At 43.0% G+C, this 20,172-nt stretch overlaps 2 protein-coding genes across 2 annotated transcripts; both read right to left on the bottom strand.

Moving 5' to 3' along the window:
- Nucleotides 1–8,566: 8,566 nt before the first annotated feature.
- On the bottom strand, nucleotides 8,567–11,170 carry LOC145592106 (uncharacterized). Its single transcript, XM_081648573.1, has 2 exons — nucleotides 9,216–11,170; nucleotides 8,567–9,014 (listed from the first exon to the last, which is right to left on the bottom strand). The coding sequence occupies exons 1-2, from the start codon at nucleotides 11,168–11,170 to the stop codon at nucleotides 8,567–8,569; spliced, it is 2,403 nt and encodes an 800-aa protein (XP_081504699.1).
- Nucleotides 11,171–12,028: 858 nt separating this feature from the next.
- Nucleotides 12,029–13,764, bottom strand: LOC145592105 (uncharacterized). The gene is made up of 2 exons (XM_081648572.1): nucleotides 13,604–13,764; nucleotides 12,029–13,265 (listed from the first exon to the last, which is right to left on the bottom strand). The coding sequence occupies exons 1-2, from the start codon at nucleotides 13,762–13,764 to the stop codon at nucleotides 12,029–12,031; spliced, it is 1,398 nt and encodes a 465-aa protein (XP_081504698.1).
- Between the last annotated feature and the right edge of the window lie 6,408 nt (nucleotides 13,765–20,172).

Here is a 20,172-nt window from a genome sequence, read left to right as displayed (position 1 = left end):
CTAGCCAGCAGCACATGCCGCAGTAGGCCAGCACGCATGGCGCTACGGCCAGTCGAACCCAGCAGCAGCGTAGCGCGCATGGTGTTGCGCCCAGCCATGCATAGCAGTAGGCCAGTAGCACATCAAGCGCCAGCTGGGCTGCTTAGGTGCCGTGGCTTAGCCTGCCACGTGGCAGCAGCCGATTAGGGCAAGTGGGAGCATATGGCCATTTTGTGGGGAAGCCTTGGGGATCAAGTTTTGATCCTCCCCTTTCCCTTGTGGTCCTTACCTAACCTCTCCTCTTAGTATGCCACTTATTGATTAATTAGTATTTGACTATTTTCTTTTCTTTTTGATTTAAAAATAAAAGAAGAAAATTGATTTTACCAACTCTCCCACATTGATGGGAGAGTGGATTTCTCACATGAGTTTCCCTATAAATATCCCACTTGGGAAATGGGAAAACTCACTTGAGTAAGAGCTCAATTATGCATCTTCACTTGAGAGAAAATCTATAAGCTCATTAATTACTCGGGTAGTACTTTTAGTCAGACTTGGCTAACCTCCAAGTAGTAGGCCGGTTGGGTTGAGTTGTGGGTGGACTTCGTTGGACTTCGTTGGAGCTCGGCTTTCTCAAGTAAGAGCTCCATTCGGTTGAGCGAACCACGCTACAAGGGTAATTTAGTCTTTCCTCTATTCTTGTTATTTATGAATTTTGTTATATTAATTGTGAGTTTGTTCTTGGGCTCGGGTTTTATTTCCGCGGTGAGTCGGACTCATCGAAACCTAACACATGGCCTCCCACTTTGCCTCTTCATCGTATAGCATGACTTGTAGAGTCGGCTCATAGTGCTTGATGGGCAATATGGCTTCTGCACCATATAACATGAGAAAATGGGGTTTCACCGGTTGCCCCTTTTTCAGTTGTCCGGATGGCCCACAAAACATGAATTAATTCCTCTGCCTATAAGCCACCAGCCCTTTCTATTTTCTTTTTTATGCCGTTTGAGATGAGTTTGTTGAAGGCTTCAACTTGGCCGTTTGCTTGGGGTCGGTCGACTGACGCAAAAGAATGTGAGATCCCTTGATCTCCCAACCAATTCTTAAGTTAATGTGTCTCAAATTGAGGGCCATTATCTAAAACCATAAACATAGGTACCCCGAACCGGGTGATGATATTCTTCCAAATGAAAGAGATGACATCCTTTATCTTGATGTTTTTGACCGCCGCTGCCTCCACCCACTTGATGAAGTAATCCACAGCCATGAGGATATATCGCTTCTCGCCTAGGGCAGGCGTATATGGACCAAGAATGTCCATGTGCCATTTTACAAACGGAAGCGGGCTATGGATTGTCGTTAGGTCAGTGTCTGGGCAATGTATTAGCTTTCCAAACCTTTCGCATTTGTCACATTTTTTCACCATGTCCATGGCGTCTTACTCAAGAGTGGGCCAGAAATATCCCTGTCACCTGGCCCTGAATGTGAGTGATCTGTCGCTTATATGGGAGGCGCAGTATCCCGCATGCAATTCTTCGAGAACTTCCGGCCCCTTTTCCGGGGTAACGCACTCAATAGAGGCTTTAAGAAACCCGTCTTGAAGAGTTCTCCATTTCGCATCTCGAAGTTTGTAACACGCTTTTTCATGACAACCGCTTCCTAGGGTGAATCAGGTAGCGTGCCGTTTTGCAAGTATGCTCGGATGCCATCCATCCAGGTAGAGCTTCGATCAAGTACTCCAATGGGCTCTTCTTTGACAGTACTTCGTTTTTCCATAACTTCCCAGAAGACCTACCAAGGCGTATCACATGATGCGGAAGATGCCAACTTTGACAGTGCATCCGCCTGATTGTTCTCAAACTTGGGCACTTGACTCAGATGGAATTCTTCAAGTGTCACAGCTTTAGTTTTCACCGCTTGAAGGTATTTGATCATAGCCGGATGGGTGGCCTCATAGTCACCATGGTATTGGGTAACGACTAGCTGTGAATCGGAGCAGGCGTCAATTTTAATTACCCCTGCCACCTCACACATACGGATGCCGGCTAGCAAGGCTTCATACTCTACCTCATTATTTGAGGCCTGGAACTTAAACCGTAGTGCATATTCATACTTGTCCCCCTCAAGGGACCGACAGATAACACCTGCACCACAGCCGTTCATGGTAGAGCTTCCGTTTACATACACTTTCCAAACCTGATCAGTATTATCTAGTGCAGCTGGCCTTGTCATTTCGACAATGAAGTCGGCGAACGCCTGACCCTTCACTGTCTTTCTTGGTTCGAAAGTGATTTCAAGACTTTGCATTTCAATATCCCATTTGAGCATTCTATCGGATGACTCCAAGGTTGTCATTGGCCGCTTGAGAGGTTGGTCTGTGTAGACAACAACCGAATGTGCTAGGAAGTAAGTTTTTAACTTCTTGACAGCCAAGAGTAAGGCTAAATCTTTCAACCATGGGGTACCGTAGTTCAGCATTTTTGAGTACATGGCTAATGAAATATACCGGGAGCTGAATGCCGTTTCTCTCAGTAAGGAGAACAACACCGAGGGCGTGATCTGAAACGGCTAGGTACATGTAAAGCGTCTCCTTGGCAAGAGGGCTTATAAGCCTTGGCAAAGAGTGTTGATGTTCTTTCAATTTCGGAAAGGCCGCCTTAGCATCATCCCCCCATTCAAACCTTGTCTTCTTTCTGATCGCTTGGAAGAAAGAGGCACTTGTCACCTGACCGGCTGAGGAATCTCCCTCATGCCGCTAGACAACCGGTAAGCATGTCAATCACCGCTTGTATCTTCTCTAGGTTGGCCTATATCCCCCTCTGATCAATTAAAAATCCAAGAAACTTCCCAGACTCAACACCAAATACACACTTCTTGGGATTGAGCATGACCTTGTGCCGCCAGAGTGTGGTGAAGGTTTCTCGGAGGTCAGCTAGATGATACGGCTGTTGCTTGGATTTGACTATCATGTCATCGATGTACGCCTCTACATTCCTCCCAATCTGATTAATGACGATAGTATAAATCATCCGTTGGAAAGTAGTAAGCGCATTCTTCAACCAAACGACATCATAGTTTAACAGAATAACCCCTGATCAGTGACGAATGCCGTTTTCTCTTGATCTTTTTTCCACAGGGGAATCTGATGAAAACCTGAGTAGGCATCAATAAAGCTCATCAAGGCATGCCCGGCTATAGAGTCGACCAATCTGTCGATCTTTGGAAGTGGATAACTGTCTTTTGGACATGCCTTGTTCAAGTTAGTGTAATCAATACACATGCGCCAGGTACCAATCGGCTTCTTTACAAGCACAACGTTTGCAACCCACTCAGGGAAGTTACATGGCTGAATGAACCCAGCGTCTAACAACTTTTTAACCTCGGCAGCTGCCGCCTGACTTCTCTCCTCGCCGTGATTTCTTTCTTTTGTCGTTTAGGCTTCTTTTTTGGATTAACAGTGAGTTTGTGGAAAGCGAGATTCGGGCTAATGCCTGGCATCTCTTCCACTTAAAAGGCAAAGATTTCTTTGAATTCCTTTAGCATAAGGTGCAAGTATGCACCCAACTTTGCAAAAGAAACCGTCCCCACCTTAACAATTCGCTCTAGACGGCTATCGTCAATAGGAACATCAATATGATCACCAGCTAGCTGGGGACGGAGTTCATCTGACCGTTCCACGGTCAGTGATTGCTATTGCTTCTTCTTCTTGATCGCCACCAGCTAATCAATTTTTCTTTTCTTAACGGCTGGTGGGGCTGGGTCGGGATCCTTGACATCGTTAAGGTCTATTGGCTCCTTCCCTTGTCCAGCTGCCGCAGCCGTGGATTTGACGTTTGAGAGGTGACACTCTCTAGTCGTAATCTGATCTCCGTTCAGGGAGCCAACAAAGCCATCATCCCTTTCATATTTCAGGAGCATGAGAGCTGGGATGATGATGGCTTTGCACTCATTCATAGTGGGACGGCCTAGAATAAGGTTGTAAGAGGTGAGCTCTTTAACCACCAAAAACCGGACGACCAACAAGAAGATGGGAGACGCTACGCATGCTGTCAGCTTGGTATTTCACCCTGGACAAGAATTTTTAGTTGATGATGTCAGAGGAGCTACCAGTGTCTATAAAGATCCAGCCCAGCTTCTAATGGGCGACTTGCATTTAATGACGACTGGGTCATCATGCAGCCGTCGGACTGAGCCGCGGTCCTTTTTAGTGATGATGACCTCAAGAAATGTTTTGGCAAACGCCTGACCCTCGTCAACAGAGTTGACGTCCATCTTCCTCAAATGGTCCTTGGTGCCCCGGCGGGTAGGGCCCCCTCCAGCAAATCCACATGATTTGGTGTAGATCAAATCTTTGTCACTGTTAGAACTACTAGTAGGCTAGGCAATCTTTTTGGACGACTGCTTAGGGTTTATCTTTAGGGTAACCTTGGACTTGAGGATGTAGGATTTCAACACCCCCTAATCATCAGCTAGACGGTCCAACAGCCGCTTGAGGCCATAACAGTCTTTAGTGTCATGGCCGATGTCCTCATAGAAATGACAGTATTTATTTTTGTTCCGATGTTTGGCGGAACACTTCATAGCCGCGGGTTTCTCAATGGTCACCCTGTCCTTTATCTCCATGAGGATGGAGTAACAGTCTTTATTAAACTCTTACTTTGGGACTTATGGTTTAAATTCCTTCTTTTTCTTCTGGGACAGCTGATCAGAGTCGTCAACCGCCCAGATCTCTTTTCTCTTTTTTCTCCGTTCAGTTTTGGGAGCTGGCTGAGCAGACCTACTCTCTATTTGCTTGTTAGACTTCTTAGAGTCTAACTGATTGCTGGACGTGCAGAGGTCGGTTGCTTATATAAAGCTTTTGGCCTCCATCAGCACTCTTGGAGGATAAAAACCCTTTTCCTGACAAGGTCAAACTTGAAGGTTGAACAGTCCTTTAGACCTTTAAAAAAGTTTCTATAGAAAACTTCACAAACAATCCTTGAATCTGGATTCTTACCAGATTGAACCGCCTGACGCAGGAGCGAAGTCTTTCCCTCTCTCCTTGCCGGATGGTGCTCAAGTCGAGACCTGTTTTCTTGGCAGGGATTGTTTAGGCAAATCTCAACAAGGACATATGAGAATCTGCTAGGTTTGAGGGGTAATAACAATCATACTACCAAAAGCATGTAAAATAGCAATAAAGCAATAATAAAGCAATAGATAAGCAATGAAATAACAATAAACAGACAAAATACACTTCACTTCGAAAAAAGTAAGTTTAGAGACACGATACTGAATAAGGACTTGCCTCCTTCTTTAGTAAGGACGAAGCTCCGTAGATAAGTGAAGAGTAATTCTATTATATTTGGAGTATCTGTGTATACATGAATGCTCAAAATGTCTAATTATGCTTATTTATACCTAGGGAACTCTAGGGTTTACAAAGATATTCGAAATATATTAAAAATGAGGAAGATCTTCTTGATTTATCTTCTTCCCTGTTCTGTAGGTGTATCTTTGGCAAGTATCTTTTTGATTGATATCCTTGATGCTGCTTTCCTTGTTTATTCCAATCAGGCCGTTTTGCTCGTTTTTGCTGAGTATTTGCTTCTTGGATTGGTGCCCTAAATGTTATGGGTCGTATTACAATACGGGCCCAACAATTGCCCTTAATTTTTATTTCCAAGTATTTGGAAGTGAAAATTACCTAAAGAAAGCTCTAGAAAATATTTTGAATTTCAGAAATTGTTCCAACGGTTAGCAAAATGGAAAGTGGTGGCGGTTTTAAGGCAACTTCCTTGATAATTGTGAAGGGCGGTTTATTTCCGTCTTTGGTATTTATTGGGTGTGCAGGCTATTGTCTAATCACTTCAATTGCTTTGCCCCAATTTCAATTTCATCAGGTATTTTCTCTCTCCTCTCTATTTGCTCTGTTTTGCACTTTGTATTTTTCTCTTGTTTTTGCGATGGATGATCATGTGAGAGTGGTGTTTGCTGAGGTGGATGAGGGTGTGAAAAAGCCGAACTTGGTGGCGTAGAACGTCTTTCCTGTCAAGGATACCTATCCCTCCACCATTACGAAGGAGGAAGTTCATAGTATTGCTGTAATTACGCGTTTTCCTGATGGGGTTGTGGTGAAAATTCCATCAGCTAGGGAAAGGGCTGACTGGACTGCCCCTGGTTGGGTGTGTTTCTTTGAGTACCCTTTTGTAATTGGGCATACGTTTCCTTTTTCTGCTCTTGTTCGCCAATTTCTTTCTAGAGTTTGGGTTTCGCCTTGTCAATTGTTGCCCCAGACTTGGAGGGTATTGAGAATTCTGGATTTGCTGAGTATGAAATTGGGTATAGAACTTGATGTGAGGGATTTATGTTACCCTTATACTATTAGGACCAGTGGTAAAGGTCGGGTTGGTCTTCGCTTGAAGGATGGTGTTGGTCCTTTGGTGACTGACTTGGAGAAGGCGTTTGACAAGAAGTGGTATCACAAGTTCTTCTTTGTGAGGATTGATTCGTTGGGTGATGATTGTGATTTTTTTATTGACACTGTTGAGGCTGAAGGTATTCTGTTTTCTTATTCTTTTATGTTCTTCTTTCCTTCTTTGTTGATTTGGGCTTATTTGCTTGTTGGTTGCAGTGAGTAAATTGAAGCAGCGCTCTCAGTCTCCATCCTTGATAGACAAGTTGTACGAGTTGAGTGTAGACGAGAGGTCTTTCATCAAGTTGACACAACCTGAAGCAGTTATTCAAATTAAATCCTTGGACGAATCTGATTCTGAACAGAAAGTTGCCCCAACCATGTCTCAAGGTTTGCTTTCTTTCTCTCTTGTGAGTTTCGATGTTTTGTTGCACTTATACTTTGTGAATGTGTGGTTGGTGTCGGTTTGCTTGTTTAGTTTGTGGGTTTTTAATTTTGAATTGGCTGTTTCTTTGTTGAATATACTTGTATACAATTGTTAATCTATTTGTTTGTTATTAGCGTCCTTGCTGTATATACTTGCTATGATCCCTGTTGTATACATTTGCTGTGTTCCTAGTTGTATTATTTTTGAGCCAGCTATGTTCCTTGCAGACACATCAAGGTCACTAAGGTCTCATGATCTTCTTAGCTCATCTTCCATCTTGGGTCGTCTTAAGTCTCGTTCGTCCCCCCAGACTTCGGAGGCTGTTCCCATCAAGATGGTTGCTCCCAAGGGTGTCCCTCCTCCGCCTCCGTCTCGTGCCAGTCTCAAGAGGAAGTTGGAGATGCCTATTGATGTTGACGCTGCTGAGTTTTCTTTTGACTCTCTTGCCCCGCATGTAGATACCTTGTTGTTTCCTTCCTTCAAGGATCGCCAGTCTTCGATGACTTTTGCTGACCTTTCACAAGAGGCGGCCGTACAGTCTTTCCAGGTATAGTATACTCCAAATTTTTTTTTTTTTAAATAAAATCGACCTTATTGAAATATGCTTTTGACACTTCATCTTTGCTGTGCAGAGCCTTCACTCCTGCCTTGGTGTTTTAGGCAAGGTGGCAGAGTTTTCTCGTGCGTATGAGGCTATGAAGAAGGAGCGTGATGCTCTGTCTGACAAGTACAAGGCTGCTACTGAGGCATTGAAGGCTGAACGGATTAAGCACCGGGACTGCATTTCTGAGCGGGACGGGCTAAAGGGTACCCTGAAGGAGGCTGCTAACGAGGCTATTGATGCTGCTATGTACTACTATGGAAGGCACGTCTTGAGATGATGGAGGAGTTCCAGCAAGGAAAGCATGAGGCTTGGGACTATGATGGTGATAAGGCTTCTTTTGTGAAGGCGTTTCTTGAAGGGACTGCTGCTCCTGGTTCCCTACTGGTGAGCTTTGCTGATGAGGAAGTGAATTCTCCTCACAATGAAGAAATTAAGGATGCCCCAAAGGTGATAAAGCCTATTGCTGAAGAAGTAGCTCCTGCTGACAATAAGGGAGAGAATTATTTTAGTTGGTGTTGTGTCACCTTTTGAAAAATGTACAACTTTGAATCCTGTTTCTGTTTACTGCCTTAGTGCAGTTTGGATAATTTGTTTTTATCTTGTGCTACACTTCTATAGCTGGATGCTTTGTTTAATTTTGTTGCAATGCAACTAAGTATTTCTATCTTTCTTGCTGTGTGATTGTCTTTTCTGTATAGTGTGCTGTGAATGCAGTTGTATCACGAATGTATTACAGCTGTATTACAGTTGTATTACAGTTGTATTACAGTAATGATGTTACTTACATGTGTTTGTATGTAAGGGTAGTAGGTCTGTTCTTTTCAGGAGTGCCTTGTCTTTGTTCTGTAGTGAAGGGACTTGTTGCATTCTTGCTCGGGAATGTCATTCGTGTTCCTTGCAAAACAGAAGAAGGTGAGGGGTGGCCGTGGGTTTCCCCAACGGCCCTCCGATGCCAAAGTCAGTACTCGTAATGATCATAAAGTAAATTGACAAAAGATAGAGATAGATGAGTACCTTTCGTGCTGATTTTGGCTGTTGGAGATTTTTGTGTTTTCCTGTTTTCTGTTTTTTTTTATTTTTTATTTTTTTTATTTTTGCTTGTTTTCCTGTTTTTTGTGTTTTCTTAAAAGACAAAATAGAAATAACAATTGCGTACCTTTCTTCAGAAATGATATAACTTTAAATGTGTTGCGTTCCAGCTCCGCTGCACTTCTTTTCCTTCTGTATTCCTGAGTCTGTATGCTCCATTACCTACTACCTTGGTGATCTCATAGGGTCCTTCCCAGTTGGGTGCTAGCTTTCCCGCATTGACTTCCCTGGTGTTTTCGTATACCTTTCTGAGGACCCAATCTCCTAGCTTGAAGACTTTAACTCTAACATTCTTGTTGAAGGATCTTGCTATTTCCTGTTGGTATGCTGCCATTCTCATTTGTGCATCGTCCCTTAGTTCCTCCCCTGTGTCTAAATTGTGAATTAGTTCTGCTTGATTTCTTTCTTCTGTCATTAGCCCATACCTTGCTGTAGGCACTTCTACCTCGGTTGGGATTACTGCTTCGCATCCGTACACCAGTGAGAAAGGGGTATGACCTGTAGCGCCTTTAGGAGTTGTCCTGTCTGCCCACAATATGTTGGGTAGTTCGTCTGCCCATTTTCCTTTGGCTCCTTCCAGCCTTTTCTTCATGTTGCCTATAAGGACTTTGTTGCTTGATTCTGCTTGTCCATTTGCTTATGGATATCTTGGTGTAGACGTGATAAGGGAGATGTTCCATTCCTTACAGAACTTGGTGGTTTTGTTGCTGATGAATTGGGACCCATTGTCTGTAATGATCTCTGCTGGTACCCCGGATCTGCTTAGAATGTTCCTTTTTATAAATGAAATGACGTGCTTATCCTTGATCTCCTTGTACGCTTCTGCTTCAATCCATTTGGAAAAGTAGTCTGTCATTGCTAAGAAGTACACTCTTTGTCCTGACGACGGTGGTAGCTTTACTATATCCATTCCCCACTTCATAAATGGCCACGGTGTCAATGTTGGGTGTAACTCTTCTGATGGCTTGTGTGTCAAGGGCGCATGTGTTTGGCATGCTAAGCACTTCTTGGCGAACTCAACTGCATCCTTCCTCATACTGGGCCAGTAGTATCCCATTCTAAGTGCCCTGTTGGCTAAATTTCTTCCTCCGGAGTGATTTCCGCATTCTCCACTGTGTAGGGATTGTAGGACTTGCTGAGCTTCTTTTCTTTCCAGGCATCTTAAGAAAGGTCCTGCTGCAGATTTCTTGAAGAGTACATTGCTGATTAGGCAGTACTTGGAGGCTTTCTGTGCGAAAGCTTGAGCTGTTACTTTCCTTGTTGGTTTCGTGTTGCCCAGGAGGTATTCTTTCAAAGGTGTTATCCAACTGTTGTCTTCTTCTTCTGTTGGGCCTGTTTGAATTTCGTAGACACTCATGGTTGATTCCTTCTCTATGGATGGTGAGAGTACATGTACTAGTGGGATTGCCCCAAATTCTTCTAGGTTGATGTTTGACCCCAAATTTGCCAATGCGTCTGCTTCGGTGTTCAGGTTTCGGGGTACTTGTTCTATCTTGAACTCCTTGAATTCCTTGATGAGCTTCTTTGTGACTTCTAGATAGGCAATCATTCTGGTGTCTTTCGCTGCATACTGCCCGTTGACTTGGTTTACCATGAGTAGAGAATCAGAAATTACTTCCAGGTGTTGTATCTTCATATCTCTTGCAACGGTTAGCCCTGTAATCAGTGATTCGTATTCAGCTTCGTTATTGGTAGCCTTGAAGTTGCACCTTATTGCCTGTGCTATCTTCTCTCCCTGGGGTGACGTTAGCACTACTCCTAAGCCTACTCCTCGTATGTTTGCTGCACCATCTGTATGGAGTGTCCATTTTTGTGCAGCTTTTGGTTCCTGTAGGGCTAGTACTTCCTTTTGTGCTTCTTCCTCAAGGGTAGGGCTGAAGTCTGCCACGAAGTCTGCCAAGGCTTGAGATTTGACCGCCGTCCTAGGTTCGTACTGTATGTCGTACCTGCTTAGATGTAGGGCCCATTTCTCCATCCTTCCTGACATTTCTGGTTTTCTCATGATAGCTCTGATGGGGTAGTTGGTCCGTACTTGTATGGGATGACTCTCGAAGTATGGACGTAACTTTACTGAAGCAGTGTACAAGGCTAAAATGATTTTCTCCAGCGATGCATATCTTGTTTCCGCACTGAGCAGGGTCTTGCTGACGTAGTAGATTGGAAATTGTTCCTTTTCTTCTTCTCTTTTGAGAACTGCGCTGACCGTCCCTTCAGATACTGCAAGGTACAGCTGGAGTGGTTCTCCTTCTTTGGGTTTGGAGAGAATCAACGGGTTGGCTAGGTATTCTTTCAGCTTCTGGAATGCTTCATCGTGTTCTTGTTCCCATTTAAACTCCTTGTTATTTTTTAGTACCTCGTAGAAAGCTCTGTTCTTTTCTGAAGACTTTGAAATGAACATGTTCAATGCCGCGATTTTCCCTGTTAAACTCTGTACATCCTTCTTGGATTTCGGTCGCTCTAGATCTAGGATAGCTTTGACCTGTTCCGGACTGGCTTCTATTCCTCTTTGCGTAACCATGTATCCCAAGAACTTTCCTGATTGTACTCCAAACGTGCACTTTGTGGGGTTCAGCTTCATGCCGTATTGCTTAAGGATGACGAATGCTTCTCTAAGGTCTCTGACATGATCTTCTGCCTTCTTGGATTTAACTACCATATCGTCTATGTAGACTTCCATCGTGTTTCCAATTTGTTCTTCAAACATCTTGTTTACCAACCTTTGGTACGTTGCCCCTGCGTTCTTCAATCTGAAAGGTATCACCTTGTAGCAGTATATTCCTTGACTGGTAATGAAGGCTGTCTTCTCTTGATCGTCCTTGTGCATGAGGATCTGGTTGTAGCCACTGTAGGCGTCCATAAAGGATAGCAGTTCGTGCCCTGCTGTGGCGTCCACCATGGCATCGATATGAGGTAAAGGGAATGGGTCTTTTGGGCAAGCCTTGTTGATGTCTGTGAAGTCTATGCAGATCCGCCATTTCCCATTCTTCTTTCTTACTACCACCACGTTGGCAAGCCATTCTGGGTACTTTACTTCTCTGATTTTTCCTGTCTTCAGTAGGTTTTGAATTTCTTCGTTGATGATCTTGTTCCTTTCTGGCGCGAATTTCCTTCTTTTTTGCTTCACTGGTGTATGCATTGGGTCTACGTTTAACTTGTGGGTGATAACCTCTGGGGGAATGCCTTTCATATCTTCGTGGGTCCAAGCAAACACATCTTTCTCTTCTTCCAAAAAGTTGTAAATTTGTTGTCTGAGTTCCGCTTTCAGCTCTGATCCTATTCTGACTTTCTGATTTGGATGTAGGGGGTTCAGCTGGACTTCAGTAGCTTCTTGCTCTTCTGATATACTCAACTTCTCTTAGCCCAGCTGACCCTCTGATTGCTATGCTGAACTCTTTTCTTCAGATGTTGCTTTCAGTGCTATCTTGTAACATTCTTTGGCTTCCCTAGGATCTCCCCTGATTTCTTGAATTCCCCATCTAGTAGGAAACTTAATGACCTGATGGTACGTAGAAGGGATGGCTTTCATTTCGTGTATCTAGGGTCTTCCCAGAATCATATTGTATGAGGATAGGGTGTCGATTACTAAGAATTTGACTTGCAGGTTGATCCCTTTTGCATACGTTGCCAATGTAATCTCTCCACTCGTCTTCTTGGTTTCCCCACTGAATCCTACTAGCATTGTTGATTTGTTGACGATATTCTTCTCATCTATGTTCATGTGCTTCAGGGTGTCTAACATGATGATATTTGCAGAACTTCCATTATCAACTAGGATTCGCTTAATCATGCAGTTTCCAACTGGGAGTGAGATCACTAGGCCGTCATGATGACCTTCTACTGCGTCGCTTTCTTCAAACATGATAGGGATGTCTATCTTTGATTTCTCCCTCTTGTCTGGTTGCTCCTTGTTGCTTTCCTTTGCGTGCCACTTCGCTGCTGAATATGTTAGACCGCATACTTCTGATCCTCCTGATATGAAACAGATGGTTTTGACAATTGGAGGTGGGGGTGGAGGACCTCCTTGTTTGGACTCTCTGTCCTTCCCTGAGGCTTTAGATCTATCTGACAAGAGTTCTTTGAGGTAGCCCTTCTTTAACAAGTATGCAACTTCTTTTCTGAGCGCGACGCATTCGTCAGTAGTGTGACCAATATCTGAATGGAAATCACACCATCTGGATGGATCTTTCTTCTCCCCAGGCCTATCACTCCTTCTAGGCCATTGAAGAGTATCTCCCATCTTGTTTAAGGTCCTTATTACTCCTGCATGATTGACATTGAAGCAATACTCGTGCAACTTGGGTGGGAGCTCAGGATCTTCTCTCCAATCAGAAAACTTTCCTTCGACAGCATTGACTGATCCTTCATCAAAGCGGGAACGCTGATACGGCTTGAATCGATGATCTCTCCTGGGGAAGTTGTTGTTCCTTCTTGACGGACGATCTTCATCCTTTCTGAGCTCTGGAGTCTTTCTTGCATATGCATCTTCTTCGAATCTGACTTGAGCCATTGCCTTAGCTTGTACATCTTCAAAGGTTGTGCATGGGTATTTGGTTAATTCCTTGTAGAGCTCACTGTGATCTAGAAATCCTCTCCTGAACGCTTCAATGGTTGTAGGAGCATCGCACTTGTGTATTCCAATCTTTTCCCTGTTGAACCTATTAAGATAATCCCTCAAGGATTCACCGTGTCTTTGCACAACACGGTATAAATCCGATGACTGTTTTTCTATTTTCCTGCTGCTGGCGAACTGGACCTTGAATAGGTTTACCATCCTGCAAAAGATCGAATTGTCCCATTATCTAAATTAATGAACCAAGTTAAGGCTGGACCTGATAATGTGGCTCCAAAGCCTTTGCACATGATGGCCTCCCTGATGTCTCTAGGGATTGAGCTGGTCATCATCTTCTGCTTGTAAAGGGATACATGCTCATCAGGGTCTGTTGTTCCATCGTACATGGCCATGCTGGGTGTGCTCAACCTCTTTGGCACTTCTACCATGGCGATCTCTTCTGAGAAAGGAGACTCTATATAGCCATCTGATGCTTCTTCCTCCATGGGCTTTGGCATTCCAGGGATCTTGGCGATCTTGGCTTCGATTGCTTTGAGGTACTCTTTAACTATCTTCTCTATCTTTCCCTCCTCAGATCCTTCTTGTCCATTCTGCTTAGGGGTTCCTGTATTCAAAGAGTCCTGATCTAGGGTTGTTTCCCTAGTGTTAGATCCTTTTTCCCCGTTAGGGGTATGAAAGACACCTGACATATCAAGCTGCATGGCTATACTTTCAGTGTTTTTTCTGGTATTAATGGTTTTGGAAGCGACTGACTGTATTTGGCTACGGAGGGCTTCATTTTGCTTGGTGAGACTAGTAAGCTTGGCTTCGGTTTGGACTTTTTGGGCCAACAATGTTTCAATTTGGCTTTTTTGTTGGTCTAAGGTTTGACGGAATGCGTTTATTCCCTCATTAATTTCGGCTATGGTAAAGGGTACTTGGTGCCCAGATATGGTGTCTGTATTGATTTTTTTGGCAAATTGGTAGGTTAATTGATTATCAGCCCCACGGTGGGCGCCAAATTGTTTAGGCAAATCTCAACAAGGACATATGAGAATCTGCTAGGTTTGAGGGGTAATAACAATCATACTACCAAAAGCATGTAAAATAGCAATAAAGCAATAATAAAGCAATAGATAAGCAATGAAATAACAATAAACAGACAAAATACACTTCACTTCGAAAAAAGTAAGTTTAGAGACACGATACTGAATAAGGACTTGCCTCCTTCTTCAATAAGGACGAAGCTCCGTAGATAAGTGAAGAGTAATTCTATTATATTTGGAGTATCTGTGTGTACATGAATGCTCAAAATGTCTAATTATGCTTATTTATACCTAGGGAACTCTAGGGTTTACAAAGATATTCGAAATATATTAAAAATGAGGAAGATCTTCTTAATTTATCTTCTTCCCTGTTTTGTAGGTGTATCTTTGGCAAGTATCTTTTTGATTGATATCCTTGATGCTGCTTTCCTTGTTTATTCCAATCAGGCCGTTTTGCTCGTTTTTGCTGAGTATTTGCTTCTTGGATTGGTGCCCTAAATGTTATGGGTCGTATTACAATACGGGCCCAACAGGGATGTTCATCGAGAAGTTTGAAGTAAACAAGAAGGCAAGCCTCTTGAAGCTATTAATAGATCCGGTTGGCATGTTGCCAAACCATTGTTGGGCTATGCCCTTCAATGTAGCCGGGGAAGCATCTGCACCACATGGCATCATCCAATCCCTGCATGTGCATGAGGTTGGTATAGGCAATGAGGTGATCTTTAGGGTTGGTGGTACCATCGTAGGCATCAACTAAGACATTCTTAACCTTGGCCGGTTGTGCCACTTTTGTTATCTCCCTTCTGAACGCAGAAGTTTGTTCAACAAGTTTCAGCAACCGAAGCTGCCAGTCCAAGGGCTGGACATTGTATGCTTCCCGACTTCTAAAGAGGGCTGGCTCCATATAAGGTGGGGCATACTAACCATATGGCATCTGAGGCACGTACGGGGATAACCCAATCATTTGAGGGCCTGGGTGGACGGACTTGCTTCCTGTATGGCTCTCATGCAAGGATAAAGTATTCCTTGCTGAGGTGTTTTTGAAGCTGTCTGGGAAGCTCGATGTAGAGGCTGACTCTAACAGCTGGTGGTTTCTCTTCTGCTCAAGGATGTGCCGAGTATCGGAAAATGATTTTCTACTGTCATCCGGTTGAACTTGCCACATGACCTTTCTTGTGCCCGTCTTGGGCAGTAGGATTTTCGACCAGTTAATTGCAGATGTGGCCTTCTCCTTTGGATGTGGAGTAGGCTTCCTGTCACTGACTGGCTTTCTCCTCACATCTTGAGGAGTCTTCTTCGCCGACTGACCCTTGCTAGAGCCAGCTGTCCTTTTGTTGATGAGGTCCTTGATCTCCCCCTTAAAACCAGTCATGAACTTCATGAGTTCATCCCAGTAACGGGAGCGGTCCCTCTTGCTGACTAGGCTTCCCCAGCCGGTGGTCCAGTAGATTTAATTAGACCGGCTTTGTAGTTGACCCATTCCAATTGATCCCTAGAACGGATGGGTTTAGAGATGAGTGACCCATCAGCGCCCACACGGGTTTTAACTTTTAAGTCGATGTTTGTATCATGGTCTAAATAGACTTCCCCGTCGACCGGAGGCCGATTGGGTTCAGGTGGCGGTACAGACTCTCGAACCATCTTAGAGGTACTCTCCCCACAGATGACGCCAAATGTTTTGGGGTTTTTCTTGTCCCTCGGGAGAGTTACGTCACTAAGTCTAGAGTCTTCTATCTGTACCTGCAAAATAGTGGAGACTTCGGGTGGTAGGAGCTCCGCCTCCGACGATCAAGTTAGAACGTGAACGGAGAGAGGTAAAAAGTGCGGAAAGGTAAAACTGAGATCTTCTCGGATTCCAAGATCAGGTGTTTTCTTTGATGTGAGAGAATGTAGGTATGATGTAATAACTTAACGTGCCCCAAAAATGGGGTAAATATCCCTATTTATAGGGTCATTAGGATAGGTGCCCTCTCTTAGGTCACTCAGACCTAGATTTGGTGGGTTGCGCCGCTTTTTCGGCTTTCTAGGGAGTTGGGCCCTTAAGGCCGCAATTTCCTATTGTTATATGAGGGTGACATGTGTCAGCGTATGAGCGGTCCAGATTGGACCTATCCAAAGATGACACATGTCCCTCTCTGATTGGGACACGTGTCCAGGGTAATTTTACCCAGAACACTTCTCATTTGGCCTATGTTAAGAAAGAGATTATTGTCACTACCGACTTGAGTGCAAGCGGGAAGGTGGTGCTCATGTCCAAGCTTTTTAGCTAACCTCGTGATCATCTCACCCAAGGCAATCTCACCCGTTTAGTTGTCGCTTTTGATCGCTTTACAATATAATACAAACTAATATCCCATGTTGAGCCACCTTCTCAACTCATCTTTAGTTTCAATCCAAAGAGTGAAAATCTCTTCCATTGAGAGCTTACTCCAGTCCTGCTTACAGAACACCACATACCCCATATGGCGGTGAAGGATGCGGATGACCAGGTGAATGATTTGGCTTGCCACCGAGTACCTTGTACTAAAATCCTCAATATTCGCAATAGTGCGCCACAAACTGTATGGGTGGTACTCAGGGAAAAGTTGGGCGGATGGAGCAAGAAGATTGGCGTCGGGATAGAAGTCCAAATAGGCATTGAGATCCCGAAGCTTCATGTTGTGAGGTTTGTTAAATAGTCGGAAGGAAATATTAAAGTCGTTATTTCCATAAGGTTGTGACTCAAAGGATGCAAGGAATTCATATGTAGGCTCTTTGTAGGTGCTGTAGTGATGTTGTATGAACTCACTCATCCCTAGGTTATCAATCCCTAACTTCTCCATAGCATATTGAGAGTAATGCCTTGTGGGGTTGAGTTTGCACTTTACGAGTTCTTTATAGATAGGGGTATGGTTTTTGTTGATAAATTTCAAGGTGGGAAGGGTAGGGGTTTGTGCTTGGGTTTATGTTTGTGATTGTTCTTGAGTTTGAGATTGATCTTGAGCTTATACCACCTTGATTTCCAATTAAGGTTCCTTCCTACTCTTAATCTTCCTCAAATAATTCATTTTGTCACACACAACAATCCCAAATAATACCACAACCAACCAATACCGAAAAGTTAAGCACAATCCTCCAAACAAACCAAATTCGAAACACAACAACAATAATACCAAAAATAAGCTTAACAATCTGCAAATGTGGCTAGTAACAACAACAATTCCACAAATATAGCACCACAAATATACAATTTCGACAACAATACCAAATTTACACAAAATTGATACTCATAGTTCAAACATGTGTAACACTCCTAATACTTTACATATTCAAATGAAATTGAGTAATTGTACGGAGGGTGTACCATCATAGGGGATCCTTCTCCTTTATGCCCATGGCCCGTTAAAAGCCTAGGACTTTACACTTTTGAGGGTATATTAGGATTTAAATTCCTGACTGTTTGGGGGATCTTGAATTAGAGGTGATCCTATCATTATGCTTTTTTGTAAGAAACTAGAAAAGAGTCGCCAATGAGTTTTAGGAAAACTCATAACCTAGTTCATGTCTTTCTCCCAAGTAGAATTCAAGGGATATTTAACGTGAATCATAAATTTACTCATGCCCAAATTGGTCTACTTGTATCAAAAATGAGTTCGGGAGTGAGGGTACTAAAATAATGTTCCCTTTAGAGGGGCATCACTATTCTTGACCTAGTGCGGCCTCTCCTAGCTCTTCCTTTCCCACAATTTCATTACCAAACAATATTGCAATGTGATACCTAAAACTAAGTTAGTTGATTTTATTTACCTGTGTTAATCACGTAGGAATTACATTGCAAAAGTCGTTATTCTTTTTTTAATCAAATTCGTGAAAGAACAAAAATAAACATGATTCGTCTTGACTTAGGTGATAAAACAATTAATTAAATATTCCAATTCTAGTCTTTAATTAACAAAAGCATACTATGTGAAATTAATTAATTAAAAGTTTGTTTAGAGTGATCAAACAATGCTAATTAGTCGATTAAATTTATTTAAGCAATAAGAAAAAGGTGATTTATCTAAGTGCTCGAGAAACTAACCACTTTTTCTTGCTACGATAGATCTTCGTTTAGAATACTTATGGACTCCTTCTTGTTCGGGAACCTCCACCGTAAGTAGGGATGGCAATGGGTCTTGGACCCAACCCAGACCCGGTTATACCCGACCCATATTTTAGGGTATGGATCCTTAAATTTTAGACCTGATAGGTCTGGGCCGGGTCTGGGTCTAAGTTTAATAGGTTAGGTCTAGGTCAGGTTTTACACTTTTTGGACCCAGACCTGACCCAGATATGAGCTATGGTCCCGTTTTTTATTTTTTTAAATAATAAATGTATATCAGATATACTATTATCAGAATAAAAAACTTAATTAGATATATTAGTTTAGTAATATACTACATAATTAGAGGTTGAGAAGATAGACTTTAGAGAAAGTCATTAAAACAGCAAGCAGCTAAGAATCTTAGTTTGTAAGATTTTTTTTTCATGCATTTTCCTTACATTTTAATGAACAAATTATTTGTGTATCAAAAATATGAACATGTTTTTTTAATGCATCTTTTATTATATCAAGTAGAAGTATAGTTAAAAATTTATAATATATATAAAAGATTATAAAAAATTATAGTTGGACCCGTTTTAGACCCGAGACCCGCTAGACCCGATGGATCTAGGTTTGGGTCTGATATTTTTAGGCCCGGTGGATCTGGGTCCACCTCTAAAATTCCAGGTCTGGGTCTGGGTCTGGGTGACCCAGACCCGACCCATTGCCATCCCTAATCGTAAGGATAAGTAATAAGAGGGGTGAATGTTTAGGACAAGAGGGCGAATAGTATACAAGTTCATAAAGTTCCTTCCAGTCTTTCGGGTTAATTTATGTGTGTTTTAGCTTCATATTAAGCGTCTATTTATAGGGAATGGATGCGTTTATGGTTTTTAGGATTCCGCCGCAGCAGGTGGCGCGCACATCTTAAAAGGTGACGCTCTCATGTTGCGCGTAAGTGATTCGGATACGCTGCTGAAGGCAGCGCTACTCTTGTTCTTGCATGTAGCTTTATGATAAGATTTGATTCAGTATCTTTGAGAAATTCTAAATCTCCTACAAGAGCATCACTAGATATTGCGCTCGGCTGTCACGCACAACCATTTGAGTTGTGCGCGCCATACCAGCGCGACTCTCTGAGATGCACGCGGCTTTTCCTATGGCAGCTTTAGATTTTAACCTTGGCGCCTCTAAGTCCATCAAAATTAGGTTTTAACCTCGGGTTTAGGCATAATTTTTATCGGGCTTTATTTAAATTAACTTTGGTTCATTTCGTTTTGGGTCAAGCTAATTATTTTGTATTTTCATGACTTAATCATCATAGCACTTTCGGTCGAGACAGGAGGCCAAAAGTAGATGTCTACAGTTAGCCCCTAATTTGATCGAGTCTAGAATAAACGATGATCAAAGTAGCCAAGGAAATAAATCTAAGGCTCATTCTGCAAAGTTCCTTAAGAATAAGGAATCTTTCAGTAGTGTTGAGAATGTCGAAACTATCCTCGATTCGCTAAGTGTTCGAGACAAGAGGCTGCTATGGCTAGAAAAAGTACTTTCTAGTTTTAGCGCACTAAAGAATCTAGGTTGACTCTATGCAAGTGTAGAACACTTTTACAAGTAAGAGCTATCTTGGGTGATGTCTTATTATGAGAATATATCGGGTTTAAAAAAGAGTAAAGAGGATGATACCCTCTCAATATGGCATCGGCGGTCTAAAGTCCCTCGATATGTCATTGAAACTTTAGTCCATGATTTTAACGAAGTTAAAGATGATAAAATGAGAGGTGTTTCGAAGTTCGAAGCTTAGCACTTGAATAGAGGTTTTCACACTTGCTTGTAGAGGTGGGCATGGGCCGTGCCGGCTCGTAGGCGGCACGTGCCCGACACGAGATTGGCCCGGCACGGCACGAGCTCGCTAGCGGCACGACAAGGCACAGTGATCGAGGAGTGGGCCATGGGCCGTGCCGTGAACACGATTTTAAGAATCTGGCACGAACCCGCGGGCGACACGGTAGTTTGGCCCG

This window comes from Chenopodium album, chromosome 18, assembly GCF_948465745.1.
Source record: "Chenopodium album chromosome 18, dcCheAlbu1.1, whole genome shotgun sequence".
Taxonomy (NCBI): Eukaryota; Viridiplantae; Streptophyta; class Magnoliopsida; order Caryophyllales; family Amaranthaceae; genus Chenopodium; species Chenopodium album.
This window is presented reverse-complemented; position numbering and strand designations above follow the sequence as displayed.

Excerpts from the sequence above, each read along its gene's own strand:
- LOC145592106 (XM_081648573.1), bottom strand. The coding sequence starts at position 11,170 with ATGGAAGTCTACATAGACGATATGGTAGTTAAATCCAAGAAGGCAGAA. Across the intron at positions 9,015-9,215 it reads GAGATCATTACAGACAATGG|GACAACTCCTAAAGGCGCTA; the intron begins GTCCCAATTCAT and ends GTGGGCAGACAG.
- LOC145592105 (XM_081648572.1), bottom strand. The coding sequence starts at position 13,764 with ATGCAGCTTGATATGTCAGGTGTCTTTCATACCCCTAACGGGGAAAAA. Across the intron at positions 13,266-13,603 it reads ATAGAGAAGATAGTTAAAGA|GATGGTAAACCTATTCAAGG; the intron begins GTACCTCAAAGC and ends GATCTTTTGCAG.